The following is a 26395-nucleotide window of genomic DNA, read 5'->3' on the forward strand; positions in this document are numbered from 1 at the left end:
GTACTCTGCTGCCTGTGACTGGAACGAACTGCAAAAATCGCTGAAGTTGGAGACTTTTATCTCCCTCACCAACTTCAAACATCAGCTATCCGAGCAGCTAACCGATCGCTGCAGCTGTACATAGTCTATTGGTAAATAGCCCACCCATTTTCACCTACCTCATTCCCATACTGTTTTTATACTGTTTTTATTTATTTATTTATTTACTTTTCTGCTCTTTTGCACACCAATATCTCTACCTGTACATGACCATCTGATCATTTATCACCCCAGTGTTAATCTGCAAAATTGTATTATTCGCCTACCTCCTCATGCCTTTTGCACACATTGTATATAGACTGCCCATTTTTTTTTTTTTTTTTTTTAATTTTTTTTTCTACTGTGTTATTGACTTGTTAATTGTTTACTCCATGTGTAACTCTGTGTTGTCTGTTCACACTGCTATGCTTTATCTTGGCCAGGTCGCAGTTGCAAATGAGAACTTGTTCTCAACTAGCCTACCTGGTTAAATAAAGGTGAAATAAAAAAATAAAAAAAAAACAGAACATTAAGCATAATTTGCTCAAGGGGATGTGAGGGAGTTGCAGAGGTTGGTTCTGTTGTGTTCTGTGTTGTTTTATTGTGTTCCGTGTGTGTTGGAGCCAAGGAGGCCTCACATCTCAGTGAGTTACAGGGTAGACACACACACACGGCTGCAGACAGTCTCAGTGAGTTACAGGGTAGACACACACACGGCTGCAGACAGTCTCAGTGAGTTACAGGGTAGACACACACACGGCTGCAGACAGTCTCAGTGAGTTACAGGGTAGACACACGCACACGGCTGCAGACAGTCTCAGTGAGTTACAGGGTATACACACACACACGGCTGCAGACAATCTCAGTGAGTTACAGGGTATACACACACACACGGCTGCAGAGAGTCTCAGTGAGTTACAGGGTAGACACACGCACACGGCTGCAGACAGTCTCAGTGAGTTACAGGGTATACACACACACACGGCTGCAGACAGTCTCAGTGAGTTACAGGGTATACACACACACACGGCTGCAGACAGTCTCAGTGAGTTACAGGGTAGACACACGCACACGGCTGCAGACAGTCTCAGTGAGTTACAGGGTAGACATACGCACACGGCTGCAGACAGTCTCAGTGAGTTACAGGGTAGACACACGGACACGGCTACAGACAGTCTCAGTGAGTTACAGGGTAGACACACGCACACGGCTGCAGACAGTCTCAGTGAGTTACAGGGTAGACACACGGACACGGCTACAGACAGTCTCCTCAGCAGAAGATGAATTCTCTACAGGAGGGTGGGGGGGTGGAGATTTCTCGCCAATGGATGATCAATCTTATTAATTTGTCAAGGCTGTGGATTAGGGATAATAGTAAGTGTCCTTTGATCTGGTTCTGGGTGTCTGTGCTGTACTCTGTAGGCCTGTAATGGTAGCTAATCTAACGCTGCTCCGAACACATTTTGCGTACCGCGGCATACAAACATGGCAGCAATGAAAACAAATGGTACTGTAGCAACTTTGTTGGCATCAAAATCTGGGCAGAACAGACTTGCTTGGGGCAAGAAACATGAGCAATGGACCTTAGACCTGTCATCAAGGCAAAGGGTGGCTACTTTGAAGAATTTAAAATATATTTTTGATTTGTTTAACACTTTTTTGGTTACTACATGATTCCATATGTGTTATTTCATAGTTTTAATGTCTTAACTATTATTCTACACTGTAGAAAATAGTAAAACATTTGTGTGTGGTACTGTATATTACTAATTGCACCTGTGGACTACCATCATCACTTGTAAATAAAATAACAGCTTGTGCACCTGATCCTGCCTCCTGCAACATTTCTGCCCTTACGACTACATCAAGGTCTCTATTTGACACTCCCAGGCAGAAAAACACAGCAGGCCACATACTTCAATTCTCCCCAGGTTGATGGGTAAACCATCTGGAAAATGAGGTGTTGTCGTGCTTTCCGGGAAGTAGCTATTTTCCCCAAAATGCGTGTTGTTGCCCCCAGTTAGATGGTATAAGGGAAAGTGTCCTTTATTACCCTCCATCTAGCCAGGATTGTGCCAAAGTCACAGTCTTGTGGTAATTGTAGTTGTGTGTATCCTCCCTTTTATTGGATCCTTTCTTTTAAATCTTTGACTAGGGTCTGTCTGCCTGTCTGCCTGCCTGCCTGCCTGCCTGCCTGTCTGTCTGTCTGTCTGTCTGTCTGTCTGCCTGCCTGCCTGCCTGTCTGTCTGTGTGTCTGTCTGTCTGTCTGTCTGTCTGTCTGTCTGTCTGTCTGTGTGTATGTCTGTCTGTCTGTCTGTCTGTCTGTGTGTCTACGTGTGTAGGACAGCTCTTGGCACGGGATGACCAGCAAAACTGTCAAACTCTGTGTCTTAGTAGGGCCTGATGTGTTTCTGCTCCAAGCCATTTCTGTTGATTTGTTTACTCTAAGATGTTGGGGCCTGTTTACCATTTACAAGCCCTAAAGCCTCTTAAAATCAGCGAGGGCATTAGCCTACTAGTCATGACATACACAGACTGTAAAGTCATGCAAAAAAACTTGCAATGCTCGACTCTCCGTGCCTCCGTCACAATGCAATGTGTGCATTAAAACGACAAAAAACCAAGATGATGGAAGACATAAATGCTGTTTAGAAATGACCAAGGTCATCCCAACAAATGCACCACCTTTGTAAATCACGGGTTGGTCGGTGCTGAGAGGACAGAGGATGATGAGTCTCATATCTGGGCCAGGTTTCAGGACTTCCTCCAACAGTAATGATCTGTACACACAAGAGCGCGGTGCCAACATGTGTGTGCTCCCGTATGTGTGGCGCCGCTCTCTCCTGTCACTGGGCATCAAGATGAGGAGTTTGTCGTCAAGGTACACCTGCGATTCCACCGCCGGCATAATCTTTCAAACGCTACATCATTGCCACATATGCCCGTCTTAGTTCAGTGCAATTATCTCAAATGAGAGAGAAAGCGTGTGAGAGAAGTCAAATGAGAGAAAGAAAGCAATTACTCTGTTTTTTATTTTGTTGAGCAACAAAAACAAAGACGTTGGCTGATGCCTGGCAGGTAGTGGCAGGAGAGATTCAGAAGACTCTCTACGGCCTTAATTAACCAATGGCTGCTGTCAAACAGTCACTGGTTTGACCCTATAAATTGATCTGGACCCCATCTAGTGTGTGCGTGCCCTTCGCTTGGCCAATATGTCTTCTGAATAGTGATGAGGCACCGTGAAAGGCCCGAGACAGTTCTCATGGCAACAAGCAAACACTGAAAGTGTCAAAATTAGAATCCTCATATGATTCTGTCTCATACTGTAATTTCCTACTAGACCCTCCTCTGTTGACTGATTCATTATTGTTTACTTACATGCAAAGGATGATAGGAAAACAGAATAACAGACGCAGCCATAGTTTATCAGAGAGACATCAATAAATCAGCAAATATCCTGAGGGTGAAATTCTAAGGAGGTTGAAACAAATGTCATGTGACTGAACAGAGGGGAAAACTTTACTTCGCTGCTTCTGGGGCCCTCCAGTTCTGGAGCTGTAAGACCTTGGACTGAGGTTGGCCCTGTCTCTGACAGTACACTGTGCAAAATAATTCCAAGCTCTGATTGGAAGAGAAAATGTTGATTTCTTTCCAGGTAGTCTCCAGGGTGGCATTCATTGGGGCACACACGTTTCAAAATGTTTAGGAACCCAAAAACGAAGTCGAGAATTTCAGATAGCACTTCCTAGTTTTGTGGGAAAGGTTTTAAGATAGTTCTAACTAACGCACCGCACCACCTCCAACACAGAAACAACGATGAAACGCAGCATCAGGAAGAAAAAAACATTCTGAGAAATTCTGTGTCTGAATTCTCCAGAAGTGAAGAAAAAAATAAACGTCGGCCACAGGAGAGCATGGCGAGACAAAGTAATAATCTACATCCAAGACTTGTCTGGCACAAACAATGAAACTGAAGGGAATATCAAACTACACAGCAAACCTTTATTGCACACACAAATGTATTAAATCAATATTTCCCTGTTGTGATGGTTCATATCTGTAGGGTGCACACACAAGACATGTTACACATTAAGGTAATACTCTGCATCAGCATGTTAGGCTAGGCCACGTCAAAAGGCTTCTCTAATAAAAATGATTAAGATAGCAATGATTTTGTTGCAATAAGACTTTTATCGAAGCCTGTTCGTATCTCTCATTGTTTTACCTAATCAGTTCCAACCCTGGAAGGAAGCATTTGGTGCTAATGGCTTCATATAATGAGCAATGGGACTTTATGTCCATTCTGTTCACGAGCTTTAATATGAGCTTTCCTTCCTTCCTGCATGAAAGAGCAGTGACTGCTCACAGTTGGGATGTGCCAGGGATACAGTACCTTCGGAAAGTATTCAGACTCCTTCACTTTTACCACAATTCGTTACAGCCTTATTTTTTTTCTCATCAATCTACAGACAATACCCCATAATGACAAAGCAAAAACTGTTTTTTAGAACTGTTCTCAAAATTTCTGAAATATCACATTTACATAAGTAATCAGACCCTTTACTCAGTACTTTCTTGAAGCACCTTTGGCAATTACAGCCTCGAGTCTTCTTAGGTACGACCCTACAAGCTTGGCACACCTGTATTTGGGGAGTTTTCTCCCATTCTTCTCAGCAGATCCTGCAAGCTCTGTCAAGTTGGATGGGGAGCGTCGCTGCACAGCAAATATTTAGGTCTCACAAGAAATGTTAGATCGGGTTCAAGTTCGGACGCTGGCTGGGCCTCTCAAGGACATTCAGAGACTTGTCCCGAAGCCACTCCTGTGATGTCTTGGCTGTGTGCTTAGGGTCATTGTCATGTTGGAAGGTGAACCTTCACCCCAATCTGGAGTAGGTTTTCATCAAGGATCTCGCTGTACTTTGCTCCGTTCATCTTTCCCTCGATTCTGACTAGTATCCCTGTCCCTGCTGCTGAACAAAATCCCCACAGCATGATGCTGCCACCACGTGCTTCACCTTAGGGATGGTGCCAGGTTTCCTCCTGACATGACGCTTGGCATTCAGGCCAAAGAGTTCGATCTTGGTTTCATCAGACCAAAGAATCTTGTTTCTCATGGTCTCAGAGTCTTTGGCAAATTCCAAGTGGGATGTCATGTGCCTTTTACTGAGGAGTGGCTTCTATCTGGCCACTACCATATAGGCCTGATTGGTGGAGATGGTTGTCCTTCTGGAAGGTTCTCCCATCTGCACAGAGCTCTCCAAGTGGGTTTATGCACTAAAAAAGCACATGCATTACCATGGTAGCAATTGAAAGAACACATTGGAGATCATGGGGAAATGATTAGGCCAAAGTTGAGAACACAACAGTTCACCTGACACAAGACTGAATCCAAACATTGCACTGTTGAATTTATGTGCATTTTACATTTACTGTACTTTTCACAGAATTTTGTCAATAACAAAATCTGAAAATAGTCTGGATACATTCAGTTACATAATAATAAGAATATTCAATACAATTTTGGAGTAGGAGAAAGATTAGAAAAAAACTATTACTGAATGTGTCTCCAAGTGGCCTCATTCCTCCTCAAACTGCACAGGTCCTCAGTTATTTCAATAAACATTTTGTAACACCCTGATCTGGTTCACCTGTCCCTGTGATTGTCTCCACCCCCTCCAGGTGTCGCTCATTATCCCCAGTGTATATATCCCTGTGTTTCCTGTCTCTCTGTGCCAGTTCGTCTTGTTTGTCAAGTCAACCAGCATTTTTCCTTGCTCCTATTTTTCCCAGTCTCTGTTTGTTTCTAGTCCTCCTGGTTTCGACCCTTGCCTGTCCTGGCTTCGAACCCACCTGCCTGACCACTCTGCCTGTTCTGACTACCAGCCTGACTATCCCCTTGTACTGTTTTGTACTCTGATCTGGTTTCTGACCCCTGCCTGTCTCTGACCTGCCTTTGCCTACTCCCTTTGTTATAATAAATATCGGAGCTCTACCATCTGCCTCCTGTGACTGTATTTGGGTTTCGCCTTGTGCCCTTATAGTACGAACTGGCCATGACAGACCCAGCAGACTTGGACCAGCTCTGTCACGTTGTGTCCCTGCAGGGAGCCACCATTGGGAGGCATGAGGAGCTACTTCGGGACCTTTTGGAAGGGTTCGCGTTCCCTGAAGGAATGTCACGACCAAGGATTCAAGGCGATAATGGAGAAAATCAGTGAATTAGCTCATAAGCAGCATGCCACATCTGAGACCTCCCAACCACCTAGTAATCTTCCTACTAGAGTTGGATTGGTTCAACCTACCCCAGCTCCCCTGGTACTTGCCGGGCGTTCCTTTCCCAGTGCTCTCATCTTCGAACTCTAGGCTTCTTCATTCCTGTCGGACCGATCGAAGATAGCTTATTTAATCACGCTAATGTCTGTAAGGGCACTCTCCTGGGCAACAGCTGTGTGGGAGCAGCATTCCGCTGTGTGCCAGAGCTTGGAGAAATGTATGGCAGAAGGTTTTCAATTCTCTGGTGCCCGGGAGATAGGGCGGCTCAAAAACTACTGCAGGTACATCAGAACTCCTGTAGTGTGGCAGACCACGCAGTAGATTTTCGCACATTGGCCGCCGAGAGTTCCTGGAATCCGGAGGCTCTGTTCAACATCTTCCTCGATGGACTGTTGGAGGGGTTAAAGGACGAGCTCGCAGCTCAGGAAATACCACTGGACCTCGATTCCCTTATCGCCCATTCGATTAGGATTGATGGCCGCCTAGGAGAACGTCGGTGTGAGAGGAGGTCGGGGCTCGGGAACACTCGTTCGTCTGATGATGGCACTCGTCCTAAGGAATCCGGAAATCCCCGAAGTGTATATTTCCGAGGAGAGCCGAAAACACCCGAGGTTCCCCGAGAATCATCAACGACGGTGAGTTGGATACTCCTGAGCAATTGGGAAGAGCTAGGTTATGGGTTGGGGAAAGCTCACGTAGGCTGAGTGTACTGTGGAGGGGCAGGAGATTATATAGCTACCTAACCTGTTAGGAAACCCTTGTCTCAGGTAGGTACAAGTACTCTGGTGAGCCAGACTGGGAGTTCCCTAATTCCCATCACCCTCACTCCTTTTTTTATGCTTTTGCTGTGGGGAGAACAATCTAAGTCTCTCCGAGTGCTCATTGACTCTGGGGCTGATGAACGTTTTATGGATGCTATTATTGTTTCTGAACTTGGTATTCCCACTCAACCCCTCTCTGTCCCCATGGTTGCAAGGGCACTGGACGTCTGCTCAATTGGAAGAGTCACCCATAGTACAGTGCCCGTTCATTTACGAGTTTCAGGAAACCACAGTGAGACCATACAGCTCCTCCTCATTGCATCTCCCCATGTTCCTGTTGTCTTGTGATTTTCCTGGCTCCAAAAACACAACCCTGTTATTGACTGGACCACGAGCTCCATCCTGGGTTGGAGCCCATTTTGCCGTTCCCACTGTCTTAACGCAGCACAGCCGTCCCCGAGACGTCCTCTTCTGGGCGTTAGCAAGGCTTTGGATGTCTCTGCCATTCCCACTGAATACCATGACCTCCTGAAAGTTTTCAGTAAGGCACGTGCTACTTCTCTTCCCCCGCATCATCCTTATGATTGTGCCATTGATCTCCTTCCAGGCACCACACCACCTCCTGGTCAGCTATATTCTCTATCCGGGCCGGAGACCAAGTCTACTGGAGGAGTACATAGAGGAGTCTCTGGCTACTGGGCCGTCCGTCCGTCTGCATCTCCTGCCGGCACAGGGTTTTTCTTTGTGGAGAAGAATGACAAGACCCTGTGTCAGAGCATTGACTACCGGGGTCTTAATGACATTACGATTAAGAATCGTTACCCCCTACCACTCCTCTCCTCGGCTTTTGAACCTCTCCAGGAGGCCACCATTTTTTCCAAGCTGGACCTTCGGAATTCATACCACCTGGTTCGGATAGGCGAAGGAGATTAGTGGAAGACAGCAATCAACACAGCCAGCAATCATTATAAGTACCATGTCATGCCGTTTGGACTCCCCCGCTGTCTTTCAGACTCTGGTAAACGATGTTCTCCGGGACATGCTAAACCATTTTGTGTTCGTCTGCCATGACGGCTTCCAGTTTTTTTCCCCGATCTGCCCAAGAACATGTTCTTCATGTCAGACAGGTCCTTCAGCGCCTCCTGGAGAACCAATTGTTCGTAAAAGCCGAGAAGTGCGAATTCCACCACTCGACAATCTGCTTTCTGGGATATGTCACCGCTGAGGGAAATGTCCAAATGGATATTGGAAAAGTGAAAGCAGTGGTAGACTGGCCTCATCCTACATCCAGGGTGCAGTTACAACGTGGGTTTCGCTAACTTCTACTGCTGTTTCATTCGGGGCTACAGTACCCTGGCGGCCCCCTTCTCTGCACTCACCTCTCCCAAAGTACCGTTCACATTGTCTCCAGCTGTCGACAGAGCCTTTGTGGACCTGAAGCATCAGATCACCACAGCACCCATCCGGAATTTTTTCAATTTGTTGTAGAGGTTGATGCTTCTGACATTGGAGTGGGGGCCATCATGTCCCAGCGATATGCCCAGGACCAAAAGCTTCATCCCTGTGCCTTCCTGTCCCATCGTCTCAATCCTGCAGAGAGGAACTACGACATAGGCAACCGAGAACTCCTGGCGTTTGAGATGGCGTTGGAAGAGTGGAGGGACTGGCTTGAAGGAGCAGAACAGCCATTCTTGGTCTGGTCCGACCATAAAATTGTGGAATATCTCCGTAGAGCCAAGCGCCTTAACTCCAGGCAGGCCCGGTGGGCTCCCTTGTTTACAAGATTCAACTTCACCATTTTCTACAGCTCAGGGTCCGCAAAATGTGACGCCTGACGCCCTCTTCTGTCTATACAGTTCCTCTGCCAACCCTCGGTCTCCGAAACCATTCTCCCTACCTCATGCCTTGCAGCCTCAGTGGGTTGGGGATTGAGAACCTGGTTCGCAAAGCACACAGTTCCCAGCCTGAACCTGAAGGGGACTGACTAACCAGCTGTTTCTCCCTAACTCAGTCTGGTCCCAGGTCCTGGAATGGGCTCATTCCTCCAGGCTGACCTGTCATCCAGGTTCCCGCCGTACCCTAGAATTCCTCCGACAACGTTTCTGGTGGCCCATAATAGTTCCTGACATCTCTGCCTTCATCGCCGCGTGCGCGGTGTGTGCTCAGAACAAGACTCCACGGCAAGCTCCTTCTGCAGCCACTACCGGTCCCACATCGTCCCTGGTCCCATATCTCTCTGGACATTGTCACTGGGCTTCCACCATCTGATGGCAACATCGTCATTCTGACGGTGGTAGATCAGTTCTCAAAGGCCGCTCATTTCATCCCTCTCCCCCAAATTCCCTCTGCCAAGGAAACGGCCCAGCTCATGGTGCAGCACGTCTTCCGGATCCATGGACTCCCGGTAGATACGGTTTCCGACCGGGGTCCTCAGTTCTCGTCTCAGTTCTGGAAGGCGTTCTGCACATTTATTGGGGCGTCGGCCAGCCTATCCTCTGGATTCCATCCCCAATCAAACGGCCAGTCATATCGAGCTAACCAGGACCTGGAGACCACCCTAAGATGCCTGATCTCAACCAACCCCACTAACTGGGTGGAGCATGCACCGGAACACTCTTCCCTGTTCCCTTTTTGAGTGCTCCATGGGATACCAGCCTCTACTCTTCCCAGAACAAGAACCGGAAGTCAACGTACCCATGGCCCAGATGTTCGTCCGCCACTGTCGATGTACCTGGAGACGAGCTCGGGTAGCACTTCTCAAGACCAACTCCAGGTATCGTCAACAAGCGGACCACCGCTGGACTCCAGCTCCCCGCTACCGCATTGGGAAGAGGGTATGGCTGTCCACACGCGACCTGCCCCTTCGAGAAGAGTCCCGCAAACTGTCCCCCCGTTTCATTGGTCCTTTTCCCATCTCTAGAGTCCTTAGATCCACTGCTGTCCATCTCTTGTTACCCCGTACCCTCCGTATTCACCCTACTTTCCATGTGTATAGGATTAAGCCCATGTTATAATAAATATCAGAGCTCTACCATCTGCCTCCTGTGTCTGCATTTGGGTCTCGCCTTGTGCCCTTATACATTTATGACTCAAGGAAAAGAGCCTTGTACGATATGTTTTTCTGAGCTCTCCTAGCTTTCTCATTATTATTTTTTTATTTCACCTTTATTTAACCAGGAAGGCCAGTTGAGAACAAGTTCCTATTTACAACTGCGACCTGGCCAAGATAAAGCAACGCAGCGCCTCACAAACAACACAAAGTTACATATGGGATAAACAAACGTACAGTCAATAACACAATAGAAAAGTCTATATTCAGTGTGTGCAAATGTAGTATGATTAGGGAGGTAAGGCAATAAATAGGCCATAGTGGTGAAATAATTCTAATTTAGCAATTAAACACTGGAGTGATAGATGTGCAGAAGATGAATGTGCAAGTAGAGATACTGGGGTGCAAAGGAGCAAAAAATAAATAACAATATGGAAATGAGGTAGTTGGGTGCGCTATTTATAGAAGGGCTATGTACAGGTGCAATGATTGGTAAGCTGTTCTGACAGCTGATGTTTAAAGTTAGTGAGGGAGATATGAGTCTCCAGCTTCAGTGATTTTTGCAATTCGTTCCAGTCATTGGTAGCAGAGAACTGGAAGGGAAGGCAGCCAAAGGGGGAGTTGGCTTTGGGGATAACCAGTTAAATATACCTGGAGCGCATGCTACGGGTGGGTGCTGCTATGGAGACCAGTGAGTTGAGATAAGGCGGGACTTAACCTAGCAAAAACTTATCGATGACCTGGAGCCAGTGGGTTTGGCGACAGATATGAAGCGAGGACCAGCCAACGAGAGCATACAGGTCGCAGTTGTGTGTAGGGGCATTGGTGACAAAACAGATGGCACTGTGATAGAATACATCCAATCTGCTGAGTAGAGTGTTGGAGGTTATTTTGTAAATGACATTGACGAAGTCAAGGATCGGCGGGATAGCCAGTTTTACGAGGGTATGTTTGGAAGCATGAGTGAAGGATGCTTTGTTGCAAAATAGGAAGCCGATTGCTATATTTCATTTTGGATAGGAGATGCTTAATGTTTGTCTGGAGGAAGAGTTTACAGTCTAACCAGACACCTAGGTATTTGTAGTTGTCCACATATTCTAAGTCAGAACCATTCAGAGTAGTGATGCTAGACGGGCGGGTGCGGGCAGCGATCGATTGAAGAGCATGCATTTAGTTTTACTTGCATTTAAGAGCAGTTAGAGGCCACGGAAGGAGTGTTGTATGACATTGAAGGTCATCTGGAGGTTTGTTAACACAGTGTCCAAAGAAGGGCCAGAAGTATACAGAATGGTGTCGTCTGCGTAAAGGTGGATCAGAGAATCACCAGCAGCAAGAGCGACATCATTGATGTATACAGAGAAAAAAGTTGGCCCGAGAATTGAACCCTGTGGCACCCCCATAGAGACTGCCAGAGGTCCAGACAACAGGCCCTCCATTTTGACACACTGAACGCTGTCTGAGAAGTAGTTGGTGAACCAGGCGAGGCAGTCATTTGAGCAACCAAGGCTGTTGAGTCTGCCGATAATAATGCGGTGATTGACAGAATTCGAAAGCCTTGGTCAGGTTGATGAAGACAGCTGCACAGTATTGTCTCTTATCGATGACGGTGCACCCATGACCAGCTCGGAAACCAGATTGCATAGCGGAGAAGGTACAGTGGGATTCGAAATGGTTGGTGATCTGTTTGCTAACTTGGTTTTCAAAGACTTTAGAAAGGCAGGGTAGGATATATATAGGTCTGTAACAATTTAGGTCTAGAGTGTCTCCCCCATTGAAGAGGGGGATGACCGTGGCAGCTTTCCAGTCTAGGGATCTCAGACGATACGAAAGAGAGGTTGAACAGGCTAGTAATAGGGGTTACAACAGATTGTCTAGCCCAACTGATTTGTAGGGGTCCAGATTTTGCAGCTCTTTGGGAACATCAGCTATCTGGATTTAGGTGAAGGTGAAATGGGGGAGGCAAGTTGCTGTGGGGGGTTCAGAGCTGTTGACCGTTGTTGGGGTGGCCAGGTGGAAAACATGGCCAGCCGTAGAAAAATGCTTATTGAAATTCTCGAATATCGTAGATTTATCGATGGTGACAGTGTTTCCTAGCTTCAGTGCAGTGGGCAGCTGGGAGGAGGTGCTCTTATTCTCCATGGACTTTACAGTGTCACAGAACCTTTTGGAGTTTGAGCTACAGGATGCAAATTTCTGTTTGAAAAAGCTGGCCTTTGCTTTCCTAGCTGCCTGTGTATATTGGTTCCTAACTTCCCTGAAAAGTTGCATATCGCGGGGGCTATTCGATGCTAATGCATTATGCCACAGGATGTTTTTGTGCTGGTCAAGGGCAGTCAGGTCTGGAGTGAACCAAGGGCTATATCTATTCTTAGTTCTAATTTTTTGAATGGGGCATGCTTATTTAAGATGGTGAGGAAAGCACTTTTAAAGAATAACCAGGCATCCTCTACTGACGGAATCTAGTCAATATTCTTCCAGGATACCCGGGCCAGGTCGATTAGAAAGGCCTGCTCGCTGAAGTGTTTTAGGGAGCGTTTGACAGTGATGAGGGATGGTCGTTTGACCGCGGACCCATTACGGACGCAGGCAATGAGGCAGTGATCGCTGAGATCCTGGTTGAAGACAGCAGAGGTTTATTTAGAGGGCAGGTTGGCCAGGATGATATCTATGAGGGTGCCCGTGTTTACAGATTTAGGGTTGTACCTGGTAGTTTTCCATGATAATTTGTGTGAGATTGAGAGCATCTATCTTAGATTGTAGGACGGCCGGGGTCTTAAGCATATCCCAGTTTAGGTCACCTAATAGTACAAACTCTGAAGATAAATGGGGGGGCAATTAATTTACATATGGTGTCCAGGGCAAAGCTGGAGGCTGAGGGGGGTTTATAACAAGTGGAAACAGTTAGAGACGTATATCTGGAAAGGTGGATTTTTAAAAGTAGAAGTTCAAATTGTTTGGGTACAGACCTGGATAGACATTTAACATTTACATTTAAGTAATTTAGCAGACGCTCTTATCCAGAGCGACTTACAAATTGGTGCGTTCACCTTATGACATCCAGTGGAACAGCCACTTTACAATAGTGCATCTAAATCTTTTAAGGGGGGGGGTGAGAAGGATGACTTTATCCTATCCTAGGTATTCCTTAAAGAGGTGGGGTTTCAGGTGTCTCCGGAAGGTGGTGATTGACTCCGCTGTCCTGGCGTCGTGAGGGAGTTTGTTCCACCATTGGGGGGCCAGAGCAGCGAACAGTTTTGACTGGGCTGAGCGGGAACTGTACTTCCTCAGTGGTAGGGAGGCGAGCAGGCCAGAGGTGGATGAACGCAGTGCCCTTGTTTGGGTGTAGGGCCTGATCAGAGCCTGGAGGTACTGAGGTGCCGTTCCCCTCACAGCTCCGTAGGCAAGCACCATGGTCTTGTAAAAAACTCTGCAGGCTATCTCTACAGTAGATTGCCACTCTACCCCCTTTGGCAGTTTTATCTTGGTGGAAAATGTTATAGTTGGGGACGGAAATTTCAGAATTTTTGGTGGCCTTCCTAAGCCAGGATTCAGACACGGCTAGGACATCAGGGTTGGTGGAGTGTGCTAAAGCAGTGAATAAAACAAACTTAGGGAGGAGGCTTCTGATGTTAACATGAATGAAACCAAGGCTTTTATGGTTACAGAAGTCAACAAATGAAGGAACTGGAGCATGCACGCTTGTCATTTTTAGTTTGGAACACAGCCCCGAGTTCCAACCGTCACACAATTACTGCTGTTTACCCAATAACAAAAACGTTCCATTATGAAAATAGCAGACCTGGGTCAGGTGGGCATTTGAAAGTTATAAAATCTGATCTTAGAGTTAGGCTTTCCAAAGGCACTTCAGACATACAGGTTACAATTTTGCTGCGCATAGAATGGAGTGATGAGTGCATTCAAGTGGGAGTTCTGCAGCTGTTCAGGACAACCCAGGGTATAACTCATGTCATTCTTGTAACTGTGGATCATACACAGCGATCATAATCGTTGATACTGTAAATTACTTGAGTTTTCAAATATGAAAATGTGAAGTTTACTTGTATGACATCAAAGCGCAATTTATTATAATATTCAACGTCTCATCTTTCAGAACACATCGACTCCTCTCGATTTACAGCATTTACCTCACTCAGACAACAACAAATTCGCAAAAGCAGCCCAATTAGCAGGAGGAATGGGGGCATGTTCTTCTGGTGCACAGTGCTCAAGTATATAACGGCTGTCAGTCAAAACCCATAAGGTGCTGTGAAGCGGAGAACCTGAGCTCCGACGTCAGGTATACCATGTTACCTGCCAGACACTGCATTCCAACTGAAGTGTTTATCAGTGTCCAAATCGGTGTAATGAGTGTAAAGGGCTACAGTACAATCACCAATAATCTCACAAGCTGTAGTGAGTGGTATAGATGTAGTGAGAGGGATAGATGTAGTGAGAGCTGTAGTGAGTGGTATAGATGTAGTGAGAGCTGTAGTGAGTGGTATAGATGTAGTGAGAGATGTAGTGAGTGGTATAGATGTAGTGACAGCTGCAGTGAGTGGTATAGATGTAGTGAGAGCTGTAGTGAGTGGTATAGATGTAGTGACAGCTGTAGTGAGTGGTATAGATGTAGTGAGAGCTGTAGTGAGTTGTATAGATGTAGTGACAGCTGTAGTGAGAGGTATAGATGTAGTGAGAGCTGTAGTGAGAGGTATATATGTAGTGACAGCTGTAGTGAGAGGTATAGATGTAGTGAGAGCTGTAGTGAGTGGTATAGATGTAGTGACACCTGTAGTGAGAGGTATAGATGTAGTGAGAGCTGTAGTGAGAGGTATAGATGTAGTGAGAGCTGTAGTGAGAGGTATAGATGTAGTGAGAGGTATAGATGTAGTGACAGCTGTAGTGAGTGGTATAGATGTAGTGAGAGCTGTAGTGAGAGGTATAGATGTAGTGACAGCTGTAGTGAGAGGTATAGTGAGTGGTATAGATGTAGTGACAGCTGTAGTGAGAGCTGTAGTGAGAGGTATAGATGTAGTGAGAGGTATAGATGTAGTGAGAGCTGTAGTGAGTGGTATAGATGTAGTGAGTGGTATAGATGTAGTGACAGCTGTAGTGAGTGGTATAGATGTAGTGAGAGGTATAGATGTAGTGAGTGGTATAGATGTAGTGAGTGGTATAGATGTAGTGAGAGCTGTAGTGAGAGGTATAGATGTAGTGACAGCTGTAGTGAGTGGTATAGATGTAGTGAGAGCTGTAGTGAGTGGTATAGATGTAGTGAGTGGTATAGATGTTGTGACAGCTGTAGTGAGTGGTATAGATGTAGTGACAGCTGTAGTGAGTGGTATAGATGTAGTGACAGCTGTAGTGAGTGGTATAGATGTAGTGACAGCTGTAGTGAGAGGTATAGATGTAGTGAGTGGTATAGATGTAGTGACAGCTGTAGTGAGTGGTATAGATGTAGTGACAGCTGTAGTGAGAGGTATAGATGTAGTGACAGCTGTAGTGAGAGGTATAGATGTAGTGACAGCTGTAGTGAGTGGTATAGATGTAGTGACAGCTGTAGTGAGTGGTATAGATGTAGTGACAGCTGTAGTGAGTGGTATAGATGTAGTGAGAGCTGTAGTGAGTGGTATAGATGTAGTGAGTGGTATAGATGTAGTGAGTGGTATAGATGTAGTGAGAGGTATAGATGTAGTGAGTGGTATAGATGTAGTGAGTGGTATAGATGTAGTGAGAGGTATAGATGTAGTGAGTGGTATAGATGTAGTGAGTGGTATAGATGTAGTGACAGCTGTAGTGAGTGGTATAGATGTAGTGACAGCTGTAGTGAGTGGTATAGATGTAGTGACAGCTGTAGTGAGTGGTATAGATGTAGTGAGAGCTGTAGTGAGTGGTATAGATGTAGTGAGTGGTATAGATGTAGTGAGAGGTATAGATGTAGTGAGTGGTATAGATGTAGTGAGTGGTATAGATGTAGTGAGAGCTGTAGTGAGAGGTATAGATGTAGTGACAGCTGTAGTGAGTGGTATAGATGTAGTGAGAGCTGTAGTGAGTGGTATAGATGTAGTGAGTGGTATAGATGTTGTGACAGCTGTAGTGAGTGGTATAGATGTAGTGACAGCTGTAGTGAGTGGTATAGATGTAGTGACAGCTGTTGTGAGTGGTATAGATGTAGTGAGTGGTATAGATGTAGTGACAGCTGTAGTGAGAGGTATAGATGTAGTGACAGCTGTAGTGAGTGGTATAGATGTAGTGACAGCTGTAGTGAGTGGTATAGATGTAGTGACAGCTGTAGTGAGAGGTATAGATGTAGTGACAGCTGTAGTGAGTGGTATAGATGTAGTGACAGCTGTAGTGAGAGGTATAGATGTAGTGAGAGCTGTAGTGAGTTGTATAGATGTAGTGACAGCTGTAGTGAGAGGTATAGATGTAGTGAGAGCTGTAGTGAGAGGTATATATGTAGTGACAGCTGTAGTGAGTGGTATATATGTAGTGACAGCTGTAGTGAGTGGTATAGATGTAGTGACAGCTGTAGTGAGTGGTATAGATGTAGTGACAGCTGTAGTGAGTGGTATAGATGTAGTGACAGCTGTAGTGAGTGGTATAGATGTAGTGAGAGCTGTAGTGAGTGGTATAGATGTAGTGAGTGGTATAGATGTAGTGAGTGGTATAGATGTAGTGAGAGGTATAGATGTAGTGAGTGGTATAGATGTAGTGAGTGGTATAGATGTAGTGAGAGCTGTAGTGAGAGGTATAGATGTAGTGACAGCTGTAGTGAGTGGTATAGATGTAGTGACAGCTGTAGTGAGTGGTATAGATGTAGTGAGAGCTGTAGTGAGTGGTATAGATGTAGTGAGTGGTATAGATGTTGTGACAGCTGTAGTGAGTGGTATAGATGTAGTGACAGCTGTAGTGAGTGGTATAGATGTAGTGACAGCTGTTGTGAGTGGTATAGATGTAGTGAGTGGTATAGATGTAGTGACAGCTGTAGTGAGAGGTATAGATGTAGTGACAGCTGTAGTGAGTGGTATAGATGTAGTGACAGCTGTAGTGAGTGGTATAGATGTAGTGACAGCTGTAGTGAGAGGTATAGATGTAGTGACAGCTGTAGTGAGTGGTATAGATGTAGTGACAGCTGTAGTGAGAGGTATAGATGTAGTGAGAGCTGTAGTGAGTTGTATAGATGTAGTGACAGCTGTAGTGAGAGGTATAGATGTAGTGAGAGCTGTAGTGAGAGGTATATATGTAGTGACAGCTGTAGTGAGTGGTATATATGTAGTGACAGCTGTAGTGAGTGGTATAGATGTAGTGACAGCTGTAGTGAGTGGTATAGATGTAGTGACAGCTGTAGTGAGTGGTATAGATGTAGTGACAGCTGTAGTGAGTGGTATAGATGTAGTGACAGCTGTAGTGAGAGCTGTAGTGAGAGGTATAGATGTAATGAGAGGTATAGATGTAGTGAGAGGTATAGATGTAGTGAGAAGTATAGATGTAGTGACAGCTGTAGTGAGAGGTATAGATGTAGTGACAGCTGTAGTGAGAGGTATAGATGTAGTGACAGCTGTAGTGAGAGCTGTAGTGAGAGGTATAGATGTAGTGAGAGGTATAGATGTAGTGAGAGGTATAGATGTAGTGACAGCTGTAGTGAGAGCTGTAGTGAGAGGTATAGATGTAGTGAGAGGTATAGATGTAGTGAGAGGTATAGATGTAGTGAGAGGTATAGATGTAGTGAGAGGTATAGATGTAGTGAGTGGTATAGATGTAGTGAGAGGTATAGATGTAGTGACAGCTGTTGTGAGAGGTATAGATGTAGTGACAGCTGTAGTGAGTGGTATAGATGTAGTGAGTGGTATAGATGTAGTGACAGCTGTAGTGAGTGGTATAGATGTAGTGAGAGCTGTTGTGAGAGGTATAGATGTAGTGACAGCTGTAGTGAGAGGTATAGATGTAGTGACAGCTGTAGTGAGAGGTATAGATGTAGTGACAGCTGTAGTGAGTGGTATAGATGTAGTGACAGCTGTTGTGAGTGGTATAGATGTAGTGAGAGGTATAGATGTAGTGACAGCTGTAGTGAGAGGTATAGATGTTGTGACAGCTGTAGTGAGAGGTATAGATGTAGTGAGAGCTGTAGTGAGAGCTGTAGTGAGTGGTATAGATGTAGTGACAGCTGTAGTGAGTGGTATAGATGTAGTGAGTGGTATATATGTAGTGACAGCTGTAGTGAGAGGTATAGATGTTGTGAGTGGTATATATGTAGTGACAGCTGTAGTGAGAGGTATAGATGTTGTGACAGCTGTAGTGAGAGGTATAGATGTTGTGACAGCTGTAGTGAGAGGTATAGATGTAGTGAGAGCTGTAGTGAGTGGTATAGATGTAGTGAGAGCTGTAGTGAGAGGTATAGATGTAGTGACAGCTGTAGTGAGAGGTATAGATGTAGTGACAGCTGTAGTGAGTGGTATAGATGTTGTGACAGCTGTAGTGAGAGGTATAGATGTAGTGAGAGCTGTAGTGAGTGGTATAGATGTAGTGAGAGCTGTAGTGAGTGGTATAGATGTAGTGAGAGGTATAGATGTAGTGACAGCTGTAGTGAGTGGTATAGATGTAGTGACAGCTGTAGTGAGAGGTATAGATGTAGTGAGAGCTGTAGTGAGAGGTATAGATGTAGTGACAGCTGTAGTGAGTGGTATAGATGTTGTGACAGCTGTAGTGAGAGGTATAGATGTAGTGAGAGCTGTAGTGAGTGGTATAGATGTAGTGAGAGCTGTAGTGAGAGGTATAGATGTAGTGAGTGGTATAGATGTAGTGACAGCTGTTGTGAGTGGTATAGATGTAGTGACAGCTGGGCTCTCTCACCTGTGGGCGGTGGCGCCTCTGGGCTCCCTGCTAGGGATCCCGTCTCCAGAGGGCTCCCTGCCGAGGGTCCTGTTTCCAGAGGGCTCCCTGTCGAGTATCCTGTTTCCAGAGGGCTCCCTGCCAGGAATCCCGTCTCCAGAGGGCTCCCTGCCGAGGATCCTGTTTCCAGAGGGCTCCCTGCCAAGGATCCCGTCTCCAGAGGGCTCCCTGCCAAGGATCCTGTTATCAGAGGGCTCCCTGCCAGGAATCCCGTCTCCAAAGGGCTCCCTGCCAGGAATCCCGTCTCCAGAGGGCTCAAAGCGGGAGTGCAGCAGGCTCAGGCAGGAGGACAGGGACTGACTGGAGTCCTCTCGGAATACTACACACACACAGAAAAGCAGTAGCATTCAGTCAACATTACATTCAGTCAACATTACATTCAGTCAACGTTACGTTAGACAATAAGTTTGGTTTTACAGAGTTGACAACATGTTTAGAGTAGCCAACCCTGGATAATATACTATAACAAGTGTCATTATTGAACAGTGCACTTCTAATCGTTCCATTCTATTCACTGTATGCTGCTCAGAGTCAAATGCACAATGGCATCTCCGTTAAAGTCTCATTAACGCAGACTAAAACTACTAAGAAAAATGGTTTGACAACCAGAAATAACCAGATCTTTGAGAAGGATGTGGAAGGCTCAGTTTCAAGGTAAAACTGAGTGTGTCTCTGCCCTGCAGCCCATAAATTGCTGTGAAACTGCCTGGTTTTTAATAAAAATGCCAAGGAGCCACCTGAGAGAGATAAAATAGGAGCATCTGTGTGTTCGTGTGTCTGTACTCAGGCATGTGTGTGTGTGCGTGCGTGCGCGCGTCTTCATTTGAGGTGGGGTGAGGCTTCCCACTTCCTTCTCTTCCTCAGTAAACCACCTCATCACTTCGCTTTAAGTGTGCGATTTATCAAATCTTTGCAGGGATTTCATGCCAGTCTGTGAACCACTTAGTATATAAAAAAAAGTACCTAGCATGCAAAAAAATGTTTGGGCATGTATTAATGATGACACCCTGGGGAGGCTCTCTGACTAAAGGCTTTGCCCTCACTACGTGTTTATGTGTACTTCAGCGTGTTCTGATGCAACCTCTCCAAACATAGTGGGGACGTTAAGAGAATTAAGATTGAAGGTAATTCTCGAAGTCTCCATAGATGTTGCATGCCTAGAGATATGGAAGTCTTGTGAAACTGACTCAGACCTCCCGTTAGATAAGCAATGAAGGTCTACAGTAGCCTCAACAGCACCCTCTATAGTAGCACCATGGTGTAGCCAGAGGGCAGCCATTTTCCGTCCTCTGAGTACATTGACTTCAATACAAAACCTAGGAGGCTCATGGTTCTCACCTCCTTCCATAGACTTACACAGTAAGGAGGACGTCCTCGAACCAATCAGCGCTCTTGCAGTATGAACTATCATTTTGTACATTCCCTTAAAGGATCAGGGAATTAATCTTGTACTGAAAGCATAAGTAGGCAGGGCAAACCTGTTTTGGTGATTTTAGCCCAATGTCAAAACCGTTTTAACGGGTGCAAATCAATAACCATTATGAAGAAACAGTTTGTGATACATTTTATGTTTAGGTTTTCAATATACTATCTACACATATAGTACCAGTTAAAAGTATGGACACACCTACTCATTCAAGGGTTTTTCTTTATTTTGACTATTTTCTACATTGTATAATAATAGTGAAGACATCAAAGCAATGAAATAACACATATGAAATTTTTAAAAAGTGCTAAACAAATCAATTTTATATTTGAGATTCTTCAAAGTAGCCACCCTTTGCCTTGAGGACAGCTTTGCACACTCTTGGCATTCTCTCAACCAGCTTCATGAGGTTGTCACCTGGAATGCATTTCAATTAACAGGTGTTCCTTGTTAGAAGTTAATTTGTGGAATGTCTTTCCTTCTTAATGTGTTTGAGCCAATCAGTTGTGTTGTGGGGTGTGTCCCTGGATATACATGTAGAGGTCATGCTCAAAATTTGAGGGCCAAAGTTTCCCTGGGTGGGTGGCTGACAGAGGAGCAGAAAGGCTGGCTCTCACTACTATTCCCTATATAGTGCACTACTTTTGACCAGAGTCCGATTGGCCCTGGTCAAAAGTAGTGTACTATGTAGGGAATAGGGTGCCATTCAGAATGAAACCGGTGGCTTTGCTGATGAATGAATGGGGAGTGTTTATACCGTGACGCTGGCGTTGGTCATCAGAGAGCTCCAGGTCCAACATCAGGTCATCCTCATCCAGCTCAGAGGAACCCAGGTTGTTCAGTAGGTCCTGAGGACACAATACAGGAAACGTACATGTATGTGTGACTCAGAGCGTTGGACAAATTGAACAACTAGCTTGATGCATGGCACTTGACTTTGGGAGTAGCGTCAGGAGTTATGGGCTATAACTAGGGCCCAGAGTTTTTCCTTGTAAAATTAGGAGGTGAGAAAACCTGGCACTACAGATATGAGACAAACAGACATACAAGGTCACTCTGTTTGCATTGACATTCTGTATGTTTTGTTAGGGTTCATTCATGGCTGTGCTGGAAACATAAGGGGGTCACCAAGGCAAAGGTTATGAAATCCAATATCTTTATCTAAGAACCAATTATCTAATCCATTGAGAATGGGAAGCCATTGGCCCAGTAAACAATGAAATGTTCAAAGGCATCCATATTCTGAGGAGTGGTTGTGGATTCATGTTCATGCTGACCCCTTTCCCTTGTGTTTCAAAGGGATATGCTACCATCTTGTGGTGACACCCAGAAAAACAATTCCCCAGGTGGGTCTCCAGGTGAAAAAAAGATAGAAATGCAGAAGATGTGACACTAGAGATGTCTTGGAGATAATTCATCTTCTCTAAGGGTTTCTGATGGACAAGGTAAAAAAGTATGGTCAAAAAAAATGTATGTGTTCATATATTTTGGAGAACATTGAGAAATAAATGTGATGCCGTTATCAGTGGTGAATCATACGAGTCATGTAAGATTAATGTTGACTACCAACTAGCCAAAATGTCAGTGCAGTGTGCCAAATTTACAACAAAGTATGTTTACGATGTAATTGCGTAGAAAAAAATATGACATTCTGGACTACATGAACTCCATTTGAACATAACAATGTCACCAACTGGTTCTGCTCACATTGATCAACTTTAAGGGGGACAGATTAAAACTAGGCCTGCTCAACAGATAATCTATATTGAAATACATTTTTAGTCCAAGGACTAGGCTTAATGTGTCTGGGAAACTGCCCCTAAATGTCAAGCTTCAAGTCAAGCGTGTGAAATGGCAGAAATGTTCATGTCGTCAGCTGTCGGTACTCAACCATTTCTGTATAAATGGCAGATGAGATATACATCATTTGGAGCTAAACTAATCTGTATATGTCACCCCCCCAGCAATAGATAGATGTGTATTAATACTGCTTCACTGTGCAAGCTCTGACCTTTTTACCCCGCAATGATGTTTGAGTGAGAATCTTAAAAGAGGCAATCTGCAGTTGCTACATTCATTTTTGGACTTATAAATTAATGACATGAATGACATTGATTCTTGAAGAATATAACTTAGAAATCCCTTATGAGCTTAGTTCCAACTATTGTACCTCATCAGAACACAAAATATAAGCTTGTTTTACTCCACTGTTTGTAAACAAAGTAAATGTAAACAAATACTGTATAGCCTCAAAACATGGTTACAACTATAATTTTGATGTCATGGATGGTCAGTCCTTGCATCCATAGCTCTGTCTATGATTTTGAGGGTGGTTAAATTTCCCCAGGCCCATCCCTCAACTTTTTACCAAAACAGGGGCGAGGATCCAACTTTGTCATTGTTTCAACTTCTGATTGTCACTTTAATGCTAAATGGACACACTGTTTATTATATATGCATAGTACCTTTACCTCTACCTACATGTGCATATTACCTCGACTAACCGGAATCTTTTACTTCAGTTTATTTAGTAAATACTTTAACACTGATTTTCCTAAAACTGCATTGTTGGTTAAGGGCTTGTAAGTAACCATTTCACTGTAAGGTCTACCCACACCTGTTGTATTCAGCATTTCACTGTAAGGTCTACCTACACCTGTTGTATTCAGCATTTCACTGTAAGGTCTACCCACACCTGTTGTATTCAGCATTTCACTGTAAGGTCTACCCACACCTGTTGTATTCAGCATTTCACTGTAAGGTCTACCTACACCTGTTGTATTCAGCATTTCACTGTAAGGTCTACCTACACCTGTTGTATTCAGCATTTCACTGTAAGGTCTACCTACACCTGTTGTATTCAGCATTTCACTGTAAGGTCTACCTACACCTGTTGTATTCAGCATTTCACTGTAAGGTCTACCTACACCTGTTGTATTCAGCATTTCACTGTAAGGTCTACCTACACCTGTTGTATTCAGCATTTCACTGTAAGGTCTACCCACACCTGTTGTATTCAGCATTTCACTGTAAGGTCTACCTACACCTGTTGTTTTCAGCATTTCACTGTAAGGTCTACCTACACCTGTTGTATTCAGCATTTCACTGTAAGGTCTACCCACACCTGTTGTATTCAGCATTTCACTGTAAGGTCTACCTACACCTGTTGTATTCAGCATTTCACTGTAAGGTCTACCTACACCTGTTGTTTTCAGCATTTCACTGTAAGGTCTACCTACACCTGTTGTTTTCAGCATTTCACTGTAAGGTCTACCCACACCTGTTGTATTCAGCATTTCACTGTAAGGTCTACCTACACCTGTTGTTTTCAGCATTTCACTGTAAGGTCTACCCACACCTGTTGTATTCAGCATTTCACTGTAAGGTCTACCTACACCTGTTGTATTCAGCATTTCACTGTAAGGTCTACCTACACCTGTTGTTTTCAGCATTTCACTGTAAGGTCTACCTACACCTGTTGTATTCAGCATTTCACTGTAAGGTCTACCCACACCTGTTGTATTCAGCATTTCACTGTAAGGTCTACCTACACCTGTTGTATTCAGCATTTCACTGTAAGGTCTACCCACACCTGTTGTATTCAGCATTTCACTGTAAGGTCTACTACACCTGTTGTATTCAGCATTTCACTGTAAGGTCTACCCACACCTGTTGTTTTCAGCATTTCACTGTAAGGTCTACCTACACCTGTTGTATTCAGCATTTCACTGTAAGGTCTACCCACACCTGTTGTATTCAGCATTTCACTGTAAGGTCTACCCACACCTGTTGTATTCAGAATTTCACTGTAAGGTCTACCTACACCTGTTGTATTCAGCATTTCACTGTAAGGTCTACCTACACCTGTTGTTTTCAGCATTTCACTGTAAGGTCTACCTACACCTGTTGTTTTCAGCATTTCACTGTAAGGTCTACCTACACCTGTTGTTTTCAGCATTTCACTGTAAGGTCTACCTACACCTGTTGTTTTCAGCATTTCACTGTAAGGTCTACCTACACCTGTTGTTTTCAGCATTTCACTGTAAGGTCTACCCACACCTGTTGTATTCAGCATTTCACTGTAAGGTCTACCTACACCTGTTGTTTTCAGCATTTCACTGTAAGGTCTACCCACACCTGTTGTATTCAGCATTTCACTGTAAGGTCTACCTACACCTGTTGTATTCAGCATTTCACTGTAAGGTCTACCTACACCTGTTGTTTTCAGCATTTCACTGTAAGGTCTACCTACACCTGTTGTATTCAGCATTTCACTGTAAGGTCTACCCACACCTGTTGTATTCAGCATTTCACTGTAAGGTCTACCTACACCTGTTGTATTCAGCATTTCACTGTAAGGTCTACCCACACCTGTTGTATTCAGCATTTCACTGTAAGGTCTACTACACCTGTTGTATTCAGCATTTCACTGTAAGGTCTACCCACACCTGTTGTTTTCAGCATTTCACTGTAAGGTCTACCTACACCTGTTGTATTCAGCATTTCACTGTAAGGTCTACCCACACCTGTTGTATTCAGCATTTCACTGTAAGGTCTACCCACACCTGTTGTATTCAGCATTTCACTGTAAGGTCTACCTACACCTGTTGTATTCAGCATTTCACTGTAAGGTCTACCTACACCTGTTGTTTTCAGCATTTCACTGTAAGGTCTACCTACACCTGTTGTTTTCAGCATTTCACTGTAAGGTCTACCTACACCTGTTGTTTTCAGCATTTCACTGTAAGGTCTACCTACACCTGTTGTTTTCAGCATTTCACTGTAAGGTCTACCTACACCTGTTGTTTTCAGCATTTCACTGTAAGGTCTACCCACACCTGTTGTATTCAGCATTTCACTGTAAGGTCTACTACACCTGTTGTATTCAGCATTTCACTGTAAGGTCTACCTACACCTGTTGTATTCAGCATTTCACTGTAAGGTCTACCTACACCTGTTGTATTCGGCGCATGTGACAAATACAAATGTATTTGATTTGAAATGGTGGCTTGTTAAAACAAGGATCCATTTCTTCACTGCCAACTTAGTAGGTCTCTTATTTTTCACCTAGAAAGACTTTGGGTCAGTAGATATTACATTCATTCTGCACCTGTGGCATAAATTCAAGACGATCAATACAGGAAAGATTTGCAGTTGCAGAGGGTCCAGAAACCAGGGGTGTATTCATTAATGCATACCGTAGCAAATCGTTTTGCACAATAGCAGAACATTTTGCAACGGAAAAATTCAAACAAGAGTTTCTTATTGGACAAATCCGTTTGCTTCAGTTTGGTTCTTGGTGAATACCCAGATATAAAACTTTCACAAGAGTTAAGGAGGGGATATTCATAGAGAGATTAGTGTTAAAGGTACAATTCACTCAAATAAGTACTCAAATGTTTCATTACCAGTCTACTACAGGCCAGGGCAGATTACAATTTAGGGTTGGGACCATATATGATTAAATCGAATATTGTGATATTTGACATTGATGATATATCGTGATGGTTAAGACTATCTTCTGACTATACTCTGTGCAGTTTTATCAGTTATATGAACATGTTGAAAATAAAGTCTAAATGAATGAACTGTCTTATTTTATAGTCATACTAAGATTATTTAAAGCTGCAATATGTCACTTTTTGGGCGACCCAACCAAATTCATATAGAAATGTGAGTTATAGATCTGTCATTCTCATTGAAAGCAAGTCTAGGAGATGGTACATCCGTTCTATGTGCGCTATTTCTATGCATCCCGTTCTTAAGTTTCGTTTTTGCGTCATTTACTTTTGGTTTTGTACACCAGCTTCAAACAACTGAAAATACAATATTTTGGTTTTTGGAAAATATATTTCACAGCAGTTTAAATGGTACACTGATTATCTACACTATCCTTGCTTGTTTTGTCACATACACTGAAATTAGGCAAACGATTCAAATTTTTGAAACCAGGAACTGGTGGCGCGATCATTGTGCACC

The 26395-nt window shown here is 44.3% G+C and overlaps 1 protein-coding gene across 2 annotated transcripts in view; it reads right to left on the minus strand.

Moving 5' to 3' along the window:
- The window catches only part of LOC115111262 (serine-rich coiled-coil domain-containing protein 1-like), a 115826-nt gene that overhangs the window by 69177 nt on the left and 20254 nt on the right, over positions 1-26395 (minus strand). For both annotated transcript variants that reach the window (XM_029637133.2, XM_029637134.2), the window contains exons 4-5: positions 21174-21264; positions 18952-19309 (exon numbers count right to left, since the gene is read on the minus strand). In XM_029637133.2, the coding sequence (XP_029492993.2) occupies positions 18952-19309; positions 21174-21264 (449 nt within the window). The remainder of the gene's footprint in view (positions 1-18951; positions 19310-21173; positions 21265-26395) is intronic.

This window comes from Oncorhynchus nerka, linkage group LG27 (genome assembly GCF_034236695.1).
Source record: "Oncorhynchus nerka isolate Pitt River linkage group LG27, Oner_Uvic_2.0, whole genome shotgun sequence".
In the NCBI taxonomy this organism is placed as follows: Eukaryota; Metazoa; Chordata; class Actinopteri; order Salmoniformes; family Salmonidae; genus Oncorhynchus; species Oncorhynchus nerka.